The sequence below is a fragment of the Dreissena polymorpha genome, chromosome 8 (genome assembly GCF_020536995.1).
Source record: "Dreissena polymorpha isolate Duluth1 chromosome 8, UMN_Dpol_1.0, whole genome shotgun sequence".
NCBI classification, from domain to species: domain Eukaryota; kingdom Metazoa; phylum Mollusca; class Bivalvia; order Myida; family Dreissenidae; genus Dreissena; species Dreissena polymorpha.
In genome coordinates, this window is record NC_068362.1 from 83,451,563 (window position 1) to 83,465,971 (window position 14,409).

The 14,409-nt window shown below is 37.4% G+C and overlaps 1 protein-coding gene across 2 annotated transcripts in view; it reads left to right on the forward strand.

Annotated features, from left to right (window-relative positions):
* The window catches only part of LOC127842253 (uncharacterized protein ZK1073.1-like), a 94,129-nt gene that overhangs the window by 65,749 nt on the left and 13,971 nt on the right, over positions 1-14,409 (forward strand). For both annotated transcript variants that reach the window (XM_052371679.1, XM_052371680.1), the window contains exons 9-11: positions 9,548-9,663; positions 9,973-10,008; positions 12,402-12,546. In XM_052371679.1, coding sequence (XP_052227639.1) covers positions 9,548-9,663; positions 9,973-10,008; positions 12,402-12,546 — 297 coding nt within the window. The remainder of the gene's footprint in view (positions 1-9,547; positions 9,664-9,972; positions 10,009-12,401; positions 12,547-14,409) is intronic.

The following is a 14,409-nucleotide window of genomic DNA, read 5'->3' on the forward strand; positions in this document are numbered from 1 at the left end:
TATCTTAGCTATGTTTAAAACTGGGTCATGTGAGTTAAAAAACTAAGTCAGTATGTCAAATTTAATAAAAGCTGGTCAACACTGAAGAAGTAACAGTTTTACTCCAATCTATATAAAACTTGGTCAAAACATTTGTTCTGAGGATATCTCAGCTGATTTCAAAAATGGTTGTTTGAAAACATTGCCACCAGCAGACAGGGCTGTTTTCCTCAAATGGCTATAGTAAAACCTTGTTAAAACTCTAGAAGCAATAGATAAAATTACAAGTATCAGACAATTTAGATGCATGCAAATGCAGGTCCCCTTTCAACAAAAATTTACTTTCACTGTCTCCCCATTTAAAAAAAATAATCTTGGCATGCTTAATTTAAATTCATTTGTCCATTTGCTGTTCCAATTTCATCTGAACAGTGACCGATGCATTCAAGATCCGTGACGATCCATGATCTTTAAGGATTTTTTAGCGTTGACGGTCTTTAAAACATCGAGTGACTAAATGGCATCCACACCGACAAAAAAGGCATCAACACGAAAACAATACGGCGCCCACACAGACTTTTTGGGCAGAACTATGTTCTATTATGGACAAACACGGCAGAGGCACAGATGGCTCCTGATATACACGGACCAACACATCATCTACATGGACCATTCCGGACCTTCAGGGACCCTCAGGACAACGACAAACACAAACATGGCAGCGATATGGACTAAACACAACCTGCCCTTGACAGACAATAGCTTGCATACAATCAGATTGATTTTTCGGTTATTACATCATTCTGGGTTTGGATCTGGAAGGTGTAACATTGAAAGCTCTCTGTTTTTGCACATTTGAACAAGCAAGTTTCTATTGTGGTATGACACTTTATTGCAAAGCATTTTCAGTTTAATTTTTGAGCACAGCACAGAATCTTGCACATAGTGTTATCAAATAATAGTCACTTTTTTTTTCGAAGAAAAGGGGGCATATAGTGATCGGACTGTCTGTCTGTTTGTCTGTCTGTCTGTCCGTCCGTCTTTCCGTCACACTTTGCTAGGTTTCGAACAATGCTCATAACTTCTATGTCCCTTGAGATATAACCTTCATATTTGGTATGCATGTTTATATGGACAAGGCCTTTCCATACACACACAAATTTTTACCCCTGTGACCTTGAACTTGAACTAAGGGTCCGCGTTTAGGTTTCGAAATCTGCATTTAGGTTTCGAAAAATGCTCATAACTTCTATGTCCCTTGAGATATAACCTTCATATTTGGTATGCATGTGTATATAGACAAGGCCTTTCCATATGCACACAAATTTTTACCCCTGTGACCTTGACCTTGAACTAAGGGTCCGCGTTTAGGTTTCGAAATCTGCGTTTAGGTTTCGAAAAATACTCATAACTTCTATGTCCATTGAGATATTATCTTCATATTTGGTATGCATGTGTATATGGACAAGGCCTTTCCATACACACACAAATTTTGACCCCTGTGACCTTGACCTTGAAGTTAGGGTTCGCGTTTAGGTTTCCAAATCTGCGTTTAGGTTTCGAAAAAAGCTCATAATTACTTCTATCAAGCTTATAGGGGGCATAAGTTATCCTATGGTGACAGCTCTTGTTTAATTTCATAAAAAGTCCTCATGACATTGTTCATATTTATTTCTCACCTACAAGCACAAAAATGTTCATGTCCATAGAATATTTCATTAAATTACAATGTTCATATTATGTCGTCCTGAGGGTATGTAGATTTGAAGACATTTTGTTCTTTGCTGCCTTTGTGGTTAAGTTCGAAGAAAGCTCTGATACCCGATCTATGAGCGGTTGTTGTTCCGCCATTGTCCTGGTATGATGTTGCAATTGTTGTCCTCCTGGTCAGCTTCACTCATTTCTGTTTCGCAGTCTCGGAATATTCTGTAGGCAGATGCTAGACACAACAATCTACGATTCATCTCTTGAGGCTGGAAAATTTTAGTGTATAATATTACATCGAAAGCAATGAGCAATAATCACAAACATGTTTTTCACAATACATGAGCCCCTGGAACATCGGTAGTTAAAGACTTTGTCGGAAAATGATATGTTTTGCTTAAAGAAAGGTTTCATGATCCCCTTCTTCCAGGCAAATGCGCCATCTGCAGCAATGTAGAATGGCATTGGTTTTTCGTTTAATTCCTTTGTTGATTGTTTTCTTCATATCACTGTTGTTGGACACTAACGTATCTCTGGCCTACTTCTACAGCATGGACCTCGATGGTCCAGGGTTTGAAATTTGTTCCTGGAGTGTCAAGGATGCACACGAACAAACAAAGCATTAATATGGCTGTCTCAAAACCCTTTATGGCAGCTACACGGACCATCCAGGATGCTGCCATTGTCACCTATGGCACGGATCGATACGGCAATTTTGAACTTTCCAAAACTGCTGTGTTGGCCTCCCAGAGCCAGAAGGACATTGCCAGATGATCAAGGTCCTATAAAGATTGAAGTATGCTACACGGCGGCAACGTGGTTCACATGCTGAATGGTGCTGGATATGTCCTGTGTTGATCTGGCATCTGTATGGGGGAATGGAGCTTTAAGTAGAATAAAACTATCAAGGTTTACTAAATTACACCCCAAAAAACAATATAGAAAATGAATTCTAACTTACATATGTATTGTGTTGCTTTTCTTTTAGAAATCAGTAGAAGTAGCTTCAGAAAATATAATTTGAACATTTATTTTTAAGCTGTTTTAACTTTTTAAATATAGATGTCTGATTTTAGCACTTTAAGAATCCTTCAATACACAATTTGAGCCTTTAATATTGCTAAATATTTTTTGATGCCAAAATATGCAAGCAAGTGCATATTAAAACTAAATTATGATTTATTATGCCAATAAGTTCACTACTTTTTGAAATATCGTTAAATTACTATACAAATATTTTTATTGGCACAGTGCCAGTACATGTACATTTTTAAGACAAGAATGTGTTACATTGTTTATTTATTTTTTCAAGTGAACATTTTTTAGGCATGTTTTCACAGACAGTTCACTGTTACGAACTATATTTTATTAGTGCAGAAATTTAAGATTGCTTAAGACCTTGTGAAGTCATCTTGAGGTGGGTCACATGTCTTTAATCTCATACAAAAAGAAATGCTACACAATACTAAAGATGTAATATGATATCTTTAGTCTGTCCTTTTTAGCATCAATGCTCCAGTTTACAATGTTGATTCTTATCAGCATATGACCTTCAGATGAATTATTTGTTATAGTTTATGGCCTTTATTTAGAGGAATGTACATGTAATTCACACCAGGTGTTGACCTTATTATTGAGAAGGACGTGTGATTGAGGTTGTTTACAACAGGAAATTTTGAAAATTTGCGTCATGAATCTTCAAATTGGGAATTATGGGTCTTTTAAATTGCATAATAGTTACTTATAGCACAAACCAATTTTGGCATAAAATGTTTAGCTTCTGTGCTCATTTTGTAAGTGCACTGGCAGATAATGCACTTTTTTAACAAAATATTATGCAATTTTTATTCCTTTGGGAGTTTTTGTATGGCTAATAATAGGAATTAAGTAGTTTTTCCTCGATTGGAAAAGTACCTTTTTCAGGTGTTTTCATTGAAGGAAAAAAACTGCTGTTACAGAATAATGTTTTCTGAAAAATAAAAAGTTTCTCCCAGAAAACAAGTTTTAAATAAGCCTTTCTGGCTGTGATCATAATCATGCTTAATACATTGGGTCAATTCATAATTTATTAAATGTCAAATTACTTCTTATTTGAACTAAGAGTTTGGAGTGACAGTTCATGCAACAGCAGTCTTCCATGTTAAGACCATCAATCATACCAAAGTTTAATGTGTTCTTCAGTTTAGAGTTACTTTGATATATTGTCCCTCATCATGCAAAGTGGGTCTTATGTCATTGTCACATGAAGCAGCTTATTTACAATTGATATTGTTGATGCTGTTGAAGCCACTTTTGTAACTACTGAATGAATATAATATTATAAACAGTTAATGGTTTTCTACATGATTTTGTAATGGTTTGTTCACACATTGTACTGTTTTCTTGAAAACTAATTTTTTATTTCAGCCACCTGATGCATGCACACTATGAGTATCACAATAGCACTGATGCATTTGCACTCAAACAATTTTGTTGATTGTTGTGCACAATAATGTATATTAGAATTTTGTGTACCAAATATTTTACAATCCGTTGAAATTGTAGCCTGCATTGAGACTGCTTGAGAAGTGCATGAATTACTAATGCAGTGTTATTATCGATGACCGAAGATCATTGATGTAGTGTCTGGAGGCTTGTATTTGTGTTGTGGAATCACCAATATTTCCAATCTGTTTAACATGAGTTTATGTTTTCAGACAAGTGAATTCACAAGAGATAAGTTGCTGACCTAATTATTAATATGCTATTTGGAAAAAAGATACAGTAGGCACAAGGTAGTTTATGAAGGGATACATATTTCTTTAATATAACAAAATCAAAACATAACTTTTATTTATCATTTTTAAAATGACAAGTATATTGTTCTATTTAAGCAACTTTGTCGTTATGTAAATTAAATATTCATTGACTTTTCAACTGTGTCATATTGAAAAAAGGATGTCAGTCACTTACTTGGCCCTTTAGTATAATTGTGCACATATTTATTGTTTATATTTAATAAGGCACAAACATGCTAAGCATTTATTTACTAGTAAATATGGCTTTAGATGACCATATACAGTTTTTGTGTATGCCAGACTGTACTGCCTTGTGTCTTAGTGCAATTATCCCAATACATACTGCAAAGGTGAATATTGCTGTAATGTAGTAGGAAATATCATGTTTACATTTGTGACAATAAAGTGTCAAGGAAGCAGTAATCTAAGTCTTACCCCATTCCCACATAGAAAAGTTTTCTGACGCATTTGTAGCCCCTTATAAAGTTATATTTAATTAAAAACCTTTTTTACTAAATTCAAGTTATAAAGGCTTCATTTCCAAACCTTAGTTACTGATTAGCAGCAAACAGCATAAAACCTGAACACTAGACTGCGAGTTACTCGCTCTGATTTTATTCTGGTTGCAAAAGCTATTTTCACTTTGCTTCTTATGGAAGAAAGGATTAAAGCTGAGATTCAAAAGGTATGAAAGGATTGTCATTGATATATTTGCATCATTAGACTCTTATTGCCTCTTGTGGACATGATTCATGCAAACAAGCTGTTACTCAGTAAATTAGTCTTAGCTGGCACTTGAGACATGGATGTGTTAGTGTATTAATAACCAGGTCTTGAAGGTTATGTATTAGTTAAATATATATGTGTGGGTATACATTACATACAACTTAAGATGGCTGTTGCTGAAGGGTTATATATTTAGAGCTGCTGCTTAAAAACATATGTGTGTATGTATGCCTCGTTCTTGGAAAAGGGGTCTTAATGCATATGTGTAAAGTGTTATCTCAGATTAGCATATTTGAAGTCAAATCAGAGGCAACACTTTCCACTTGTATAGTAATATAATTTTCATTTATAGGAAGTCTTTTCTAAATGAAAATTCAATTTTAGGCCAAAAGTGTTTTTTCCTGATTAGCCTGTACAGACTGCACAGGTTTATCTGGGATGACACTTTATGCACATGCATTAAACCTAGTTCTCCCAGAAGGCTTCACTTTTTGTAATGCTTTACATTGCTGACAAGATTACCTGCATTTCAGCATGATCTTTAGCTTTGAAGGTAACTATTTTTGGTCTGCTGGCCTGGACAAGATGCAACATTGCCACCTACTAACATGTGGTTTATAGTTACTGACCTTTCCCACAATAACAAGCATTTAATAGCTGTCCAAACCTATTTTCTTCCTCCTATTTGAAAATACTTATGAATATCAGTATCACATTGTTGTTTTCCTTTTTTATGCCTGCTGATTGCAGAAGTATTTTGATTATGGCTAATAATGAAACCAAACTATTTATGTATATTGTCCTCAAAATACTACCTTATTATTATGCCCCCCTTCGAAGAAGAGGGGGTATATTGCTTTGCACATGTCGGTCGGTCTGTCGGTCCGTTCACCAGATGGTTTCCGGATGATAACTCAAGAACGCTTGGGGCTAGGATCATGAAACTTCATAGGTACATTGATCATGACTTGCAGATGACCCCTATTGATTTTGAGGTCACTAGGTCAAAGGTCAAGGTCACGGTGATCCGAAATAGTAAAATGGTTTCCGGATGATAACTCAAGAAGGCATACGTCTAGGATCATGAAACTTCATGGGTAGATTGATCATGTCTTGCAGATGACCCCTATTGATTTTGAGGTCACTAGGTCAAAGGTCAAGGTCACGGTGACCCGAAATAGTAAAATGGTTTACGGATGATAACTCAAGAACTCATACGCCTAGGATCATGAAACTTCATGGGTAGATTGATCATGACTCGCAGATGACCCCTTTCGATTTTGAGGTCACTAGGTCAAAGGTCAAGGTCACAGTGACCCGAAATAGTAAAATGGTTTCCGAATGATAACTCAAGAACGCATACGCCTAGGATGATGAAACTTCATGGGTAGATTGATCATGACTCGCAGATGACCCCTATCGATTTTGAGGTCACTAGGTCAAAGGTCAAGGTCACGGTGACCCGAAATAGTAAAATGGTTTTCGGATGATAACTCAAGAACGCATACGCCTAGGATCATGAAACTTCATAGGTAGATTGATCATGACTCGCAGATGACCCCTATTGATTTTGAGGTCACAAGGTCAAAGGTCAAGGTCACGGTGACCCGAAATAGTAAAATGATTTTCGGATGATAACTCAAGAACGCATACGCCTAGGATCATGACACTTCATAGGTACATTGATCGTGACTCGCAGATGACCCCTATTGATTTTCAGGTCACTAGGTCAAAGGTCAAGGTCACAGTGACAAAAATCGTATTCACACAATGGCTGCCACTACAACGGACAGCCCATATGGGGGGCATGCATGTTTTACAAACAGCCCTTGTCTAATGTATCATCTGTTTTAGCACATTGTAATCATAAATGAGCAGGCAACAATAAGTCATATACCATATGCAACCAGGGTAGCCTGACCAGCTTGCCCAATCCTGCAGTTAAGTCAGGAGCTACCATGTCTGCTATAAAGTCACCCAAGGTTTCGTGGTCTCATAAGTGGACAGGGTAGCCTGACCAGCCTGCTCAATCCTGCAGTTCAGTCAGGAGCTACCCTGTCTGCTATAAAGTCACCCAAGGTTTCGTGGTCTCATAAGTGGACAGTGTAGCCTGACCAGCCTGCCCAATCCTGCAATTCAGTCAGGAGCTACCATGTCTGCTATAAAGTCACCCAAGGTTTCGTGGTCTCATAAGTGGACATGGTAGCTCCTGACCAGACAGCGATTCCCACAATGGGTGGAAGCTACTCTGGCAGCATATGGAATAATACCCATTTTTGCATGAGGCGATACAAGTTAAGTTAAGTTAGTACTTAGTTGGTATCTGTCTGAGTGAAATGTTCTCAATGTAACTTCTTTTTCCGTGACACTTCCTTACTAACTTAATAACACCTGGTTTGATATGTCATTATGACGCAACAAATGCTTTTTGCATGTGGATGCATGTAACACACTTTTTATTCCAGAAATCTAAAATAAACTTAAAATTTACTCTTTGTTCTTAACTTAGTTTCAGGATAAATAACATGTTCATGACCTTTTTAGCCCACCTGAGCACAAGGTGCTTATTGGAGCTTTTGTAATCGCCTGTTGTCGGTCGTGTGTTGTCAAGCGTGCGGCGTCAGCATTGGCCTTGTTTACACTCTAGAGGTTGCAATTTTTGTCTAATCTTAATCATACTTTGTCAGAAGTTTTGTCCCAATTATATCTTGGACGACTTCGAAAACTGTTCCAATTGGTTGCAAAACATAAATGCTAGGTGCTGGCATTTTTCCTGCTATAGCTAAAGTAAAACCTTGTTAAAAAGCCAGAAGTCATGTTTTTTGTCCAAACTTCATGACATTTTGTCAGATTATTTGTTTTAATGATATTTTTGCTAAATTCAAAATGGTTCTGGTCTTTAGAAAAACATGGCTGCCAGGGGGCGGAGCATTTTGCTTATATGGCGATAGTAAAACCTTGTTAACACTCTTAAAGTCATATTTTGTTCTCCAATCTTCATGAAACTTTGTCAGAACATTGGTTCTAATGATATCTAGGCTGAGTTTTTAAATGGTTTCTGTCTGTTCATTTACCTTTTTTGTCCACTCGATGCTTCATTACCCTTTGAGGAATTTTCTTGGTGACTCACTGTCATACCTAAAGGTCAAAGGTTTGAGTCTCTTTTGTGTCTGGTCCATACCAATTGAAGGATAATGATGAAACAAGGCATAAATGTAATATTCATTGAGATGATATGCAGAGGCATGAGTCAGTCACACTTGTTTAAGGTCAAGGTCACTATTGAAGGTCAAAAGTTTGAGCTTCTGCTTTTGTTTCCTCTCCATTTCTCTTACACCCTTAGATGTATTTCCTTTAAAATGGCCAAAATTGTGATGGTCATTGAGAAAAAGTACAGAATGGATTTGCATGTGCTGCAGGAAAAAGTTCAAAGTCATTCTTGAAGGCAATGAGTGTTTTGCATTCATTTTTATGTCTGCTCCATATCTCCTATACCCGTTGAGGGATTTTCATGAAACTTAGCCACACTGTTAATGACATTAAAACAAAGTGCAGTAGGTATGAGTCAGTCAAGGACACACTTGAAGGCCAATAAGTTCAGCCTTATTTGTTTTTTCACCTGCTTTATTTTTCCTATACCCATGAAAGGACTGTACAAAAATTTAATCACACAGATATCCACATGAAATGAGTCCATCAGGCTGCTCAAAGTGAAGGTCACCAATTCAAGGTGTAAAGAATTGTTGCCAAAGATAAACATTTCTCTTAATTGTTCCATTAGAAATCAACACAATGATCTGGTTGTGTAAGTTAAACTATGAATGGTGTCTTATATTCCAAGGAGACAGAGTTGTATGATTACCAGCAGGTATTGGTTATATGGTTTGAGCTATGCATAATTATCTGATTGTTTAAGTAGAACCATCAAAATTACATGTAAATATATATTCTGCTTATATTTAAGCTGTGCATAATTTGCCTGTGTGTTATGATGAGACAATGTAAGATATGAATGATTACCTGTGTGTTATGATTATACGATGTAAACTATGTGCCTTAAAAAAATTGTTCTGGGCTAAATGCATGTGCGTAAAGTGTTTTCCAAAGTAAGCCTGTGCAGTCTGCACAGGCTTATTGGTAACGACACTTCTCGCTTTTATGAAATTTTTCATTTAAAAAAAATCTTCTCTTCTTAGAGAAAATTCTGTTTGGCCAAAAGTGGCGTCCCTGATTAGCCTTTGCAGACTGCATAAGCCAATCTGGGACAACACTTCACACATATGTATAAAGCCCAGTTTTCCCTTAAAGAGGCCCATACAATGTAATCCATGCGTAATTGCCTCCATGTTCTCATTTTACAGTTTGACAAGGCTGAGAGCACAGATGAGTTGAACAACGTGCTGGACAGCTTCCAGAACTCGCTCAGGTCAAAGATCAACCCACAGAATCTCAACAAATATGTGCAGGCCTTTATGAAGTAAGCTTTACTCAACAAATATGTGCAGGCCTTTATGAAGTAAGCTTTACTCAACAAATACGTGCAGGCCTTTATGAAGTAAGCTATACTCAACAAATATCTGCAGGCCTTTATGAAGTAAGCTATACTCAACAAATATGTGCAGGCCTTTATGAAGTAAGCTATAACTGGAGTAAATACCTGTTTTTTATTGAAAAAATGGAACTTTTAATTTTATTGACATGTTATATATAAATATAATGAATATATGCTCCAAAATTTGAATTGTAAAGTATTATTTAAACATGCCTGAATTTGTCTATTTTTCAGGCGTTCCAACATCACAGAATCCATCCAGAAGATTAAGTGAGTTTAGTATATATAGCACAGCTAGAAAGTAAGCCTAAATGTTCAAATGAAATGCCCAGTCTGGAATCTAAAGTAAACTGAACTGCAGACAGACAATCTCACAGGACGCCCTGTAAATCTGCACTGAACTTTGTTATGCATTATTTTACTGGCTTTATGTACTGAAACACCTGACAGTTGTTGGACAGGTGTTTAATAAAAGCAAATACTGTTATGCAAAAACATCCAGAAATAAATATGTTGAATGATGAAACTTAATTTGTTATACATCTCCATCAATAAGTAAATAGGTAAAAAGGTGCATATGCAGTCACATTATGGCAAATTAAACAGGCATTGTTATCAAAGCCAAGACTATCAGAATGATCACCTGCCAGTTAATACAGTTAACAAGTGCATAGCGGCAACATCAAGGTAAGTTGAACAGATATTTTATGTAGTACAAATGCATCAACTGATGGAATCAAAGTTGATTTTCTTATTTGAAGACTTGACTTATGGTTAAAGCGTGTGACTTTGTCACATAAAGATTTAGAGGAAAATAGGCATCAGTCATACAAGAACATGGTGAAATATGCAATGAGGCTCAGTTTCTTGATACCTTATATGGAGATATTGCTTGTGAATGCATATGAATGGTTTCATGTAGGCTCAAGGGCAATGTCAGGGTTTTGAGATTTAAAAATCCCTTCCTCTGCGAATGGACTATGTATGTGTCTTGTTCTGTGAAAACTGGGCTTAATTCATGTGCGTAAAGTGTCGTCCCAGATTAGCCTGTGCACATGCTAATCAGGGACGACACTTTCCGCTTTTATGGTATTTTAAGTTTGAAGGAAGTCCCTTCTTACCAAAAATCAAGTTAAAGCGGAAAGTGTCGTCCCTGATTAGCCTGTGCGGACTGCACAGGCTAATCTGGGACGACACTTTACGCACATGAATTAAGCACAGTTTTCCCAGTACAAGGCTCGTATGATTTCTAAAATGAGTCTCGCTCTGAGGAAAGGGGGTTTACTGCATGTGCATGTGTGTACATGCTTATTGAGGACCACACTTTCTGCCTTGACTGGATTCGTCCAGAAAACAAAAATTTCCACAGATGCGAAAAGTGTCGTCCCTGATTATGCAGAGGCTAATCTGGGATGAAACTAAGCCCTGTTTTCCCAGAGCGAGGCCCAAATATAAAATTAATAATGGTTTCTAGACAATTCTTCACATACATAAAGGTTAAGGGGCACGCAAGAAGACTCAAAATGATATTTTACACAGACATGAGAACTATTAACTTTCAATTATAAAATAATGCTTCCTACACTGTTCTACCCAAACACATACAGATGCCCCATGCTGATGGTGACGGGAGACCATGCTTTGTTCAACCACACGGTGCAAACGCTCTAATCAGCCATGATGTCCCAGGAACTTGTAAAATAAATCTTGCTCTGGGCACACAGGTTTAAATTCATGCAGTCAAAGTGTTGTCCCAGATTAGCCTGTTCAAGCCGCACAGGCTAATCAGGGACAACACTTTATGCCTTGACAATATTTATGCCCCCCTTCGAAGAAGAGGGGGTATATTGCTTTGCTCATGTCGGTCTGTCGGTCGGTCCGTCCACCAGGTGGTTGTCAGACAATAACTCAAGAACGCTTGGGCCTAGGATCATGAAACTTCATAGGTACATTGATCATGACTCGCAGATGACCCCTATAGATTTTGAGGTCACTAGGTCAAAGGTCAAGGTCACGGTGACCCGAAATAGTAAAATGGTTTTTGAATGATAACTCAAGAACACATACGCCTAGGATCATGAAACTTCATGGGTAGATTGATCATGACTCGCAGTTGACCCCTATTGATTTTGAGGTCACTAGGTCAAAGGTCAAGGTCACGGTGACCTGAAATAGTAAAGTGGTTTCCGGATGATAACTCAAGAATGCATACGCCTAGGATCATGAAACTTCACAGGTAGATTGATCATGACTTGCAGATGACCCCTATCGATTTTGAGTTCACAAGGTCAAAGGTCAAGGTCACGGTGACCCGAAATAGTAAAATGATTTTCGGATGATAACTCAAGAACGCTTTTGCCTAGGATCATGACACTAAATAGGTACATTGATCGTGACTCACAGATGACCCCTATTGATTTTCAGGTCACTAGGTCAAAGGTCAAGATCACAGTGACAAAAAACGTATTCACACAATGGCTGCCACTACAACGGACAGCCCATATGGGGGGCATGCATGTTTAACAAACCGCCCTTGTTATTTTTTATAAGAGACAAAAAAATTCCACAAAAGCGGAAAGTGACGTCCCTGATTAGCCTGTACAGACTGCCTAATTTTAACTGGAAGGACACTTTAAGCACATGCATCAATTCTCCTTTTACAGGTGCCCCGTGCTGATGGTTACAGGGGACCATGCCTCGTTCAACCACACAGTGCACACACTCTACTCCGCCATGTCCCAGAAAATGGACAAGGGCAAGATCGAGCTGCTGGAGATAGAGGGCGTGGCTAACGTCATTGAGGAGCGGGTAGGCTACACCACACTCTATGTTTTTGTTTTTGGCGATGCTGCGAAGCAGCTCGTCTAGGTTATCATACCATAAAAAAATTCTTCACAATGGTGACCTATGTAAAAGACCGAGCCAGTCCGATTGAGAAAGCTGGATTTTTCTAATCGGCATACATTGCTGATTATCATTGATAAATGTAAAGGAAGCTAAGCTATAAATAGGACAGCATATTCTGGGAAAAAGATTTAATAATAGCTTGAAAACATTAATTTTAAATCAGGTTTATTCAATCCATTATATGCTTATAGATCAATGAAACAACTATGCATTTTCTGTATTGTATTTGACATTTGTCGTGATTTTGTAAATAAATTGCGAATGAAAACGTGTATAATTAACGTTTAACTCGATCATGAGTGTAAAGAAAATGAATTATTTCGAACCTGCCATTTGTAAACATTATAGTGAATATGGTATATGAACATCATAATAGCCGTACAATATCTATGAAACTCGCTTTTATGCGTGCTTTCTCATTTTGCATATGTAATAAACTTTTCAAACAGAAATAACAGAACCACATCAGAGCACATACTATGTTTGATAATTTGTTTGCTGGATATTGTTTGCTGTTTTAAACACATATTATGTCATATCGCGGAGATTAAGTTAACCTTACCATGTGTTCATTTTTCGAACTCACGTATTCAAGTGCTCTTGAGAATATGTGCTCGTGCCTACTTTCGTGAATCATAAAAGTATTGTCGTACTTAACCAACAAACATGCCTAAGCTTATTGAATTAGAGAAAAAACAATAATCAAAAGAGAAAAAATTACATGTTCATACACATAGGCATGTGAAATCACATCCGAACACAATTATCATTAAATAAGGAAAGGAAACAACAAAATATAAAGTTTGGTATGATATACTTGTAAAATTAAAGAGCATGGTGTAATTAAAGAGCGTGTCAAGTTTTGAATATATCTGCTGAAACGTAATGTTATAACCCACAAATGTTTTACTGTAACAGAACTTTTTTAAAGATAAGTGGTACATAAATTACACGTGAATTTTTTATGCCACCCTTCGAAGAAGAGGGGGTATATTGCTTTTCTCATGTCGGTCGGTCTGTCGGTCGGTCGGTCCACCAGGTGGTTTCCGGATGATAACTCAAGAACGCTTGGGCCTAGGATCATGAAACTTCATAGGAACATTGATCATGACTCGCAGATGACCCCTATTGATTTTGAGGTCACTATAGGTCAAAGGTCAAGGTCACGGTGACCCGAAATAGTAAAATGGTTTCCGGATGATAACTCAAGAACGCTTATGGCTAGGATCATGAAACTTGATAGGTAGATTGATCAGGACTCGCAGATGACCCCTTTTGATTTTCAGGTCACTAGGTCAAAGGTCAAGGTCATGGTGACCCGAAATAGTAAAATGGTTTCCGGATGATAACTCAAGAACGCTTATGCCTAGAATCATGAAACTTCATAGGTAGATTGATAATGACTGGCAGATGACCCCTATTGATTTTCAGGTCACTAGGTCAAAGGTCAAGGTCACGGTGACCCGAAATAGTAAAATGGTTTCCGGATGATAACTCAAGAACGCTTATGCCTAGAATCATGAAACTTCAAAGGTAGATTGATAATGACTGGCAGATGACCCCTATTGATTTTCAGGTCACTAGGTCACAGGTCAAGGTTACGGTGACCCGAAATAGTAAAATGGTTTCCGGATGATAACTCAAGAATGCTTATGCCTAGGATCATGAAACTTGATAGGTACATTTTGTAGATTGATAATGACTCGCAGATGACCCCTATTGATTTTCAGGATTTTCAGGTCACTAGGTCAAAGGTCAAGATCA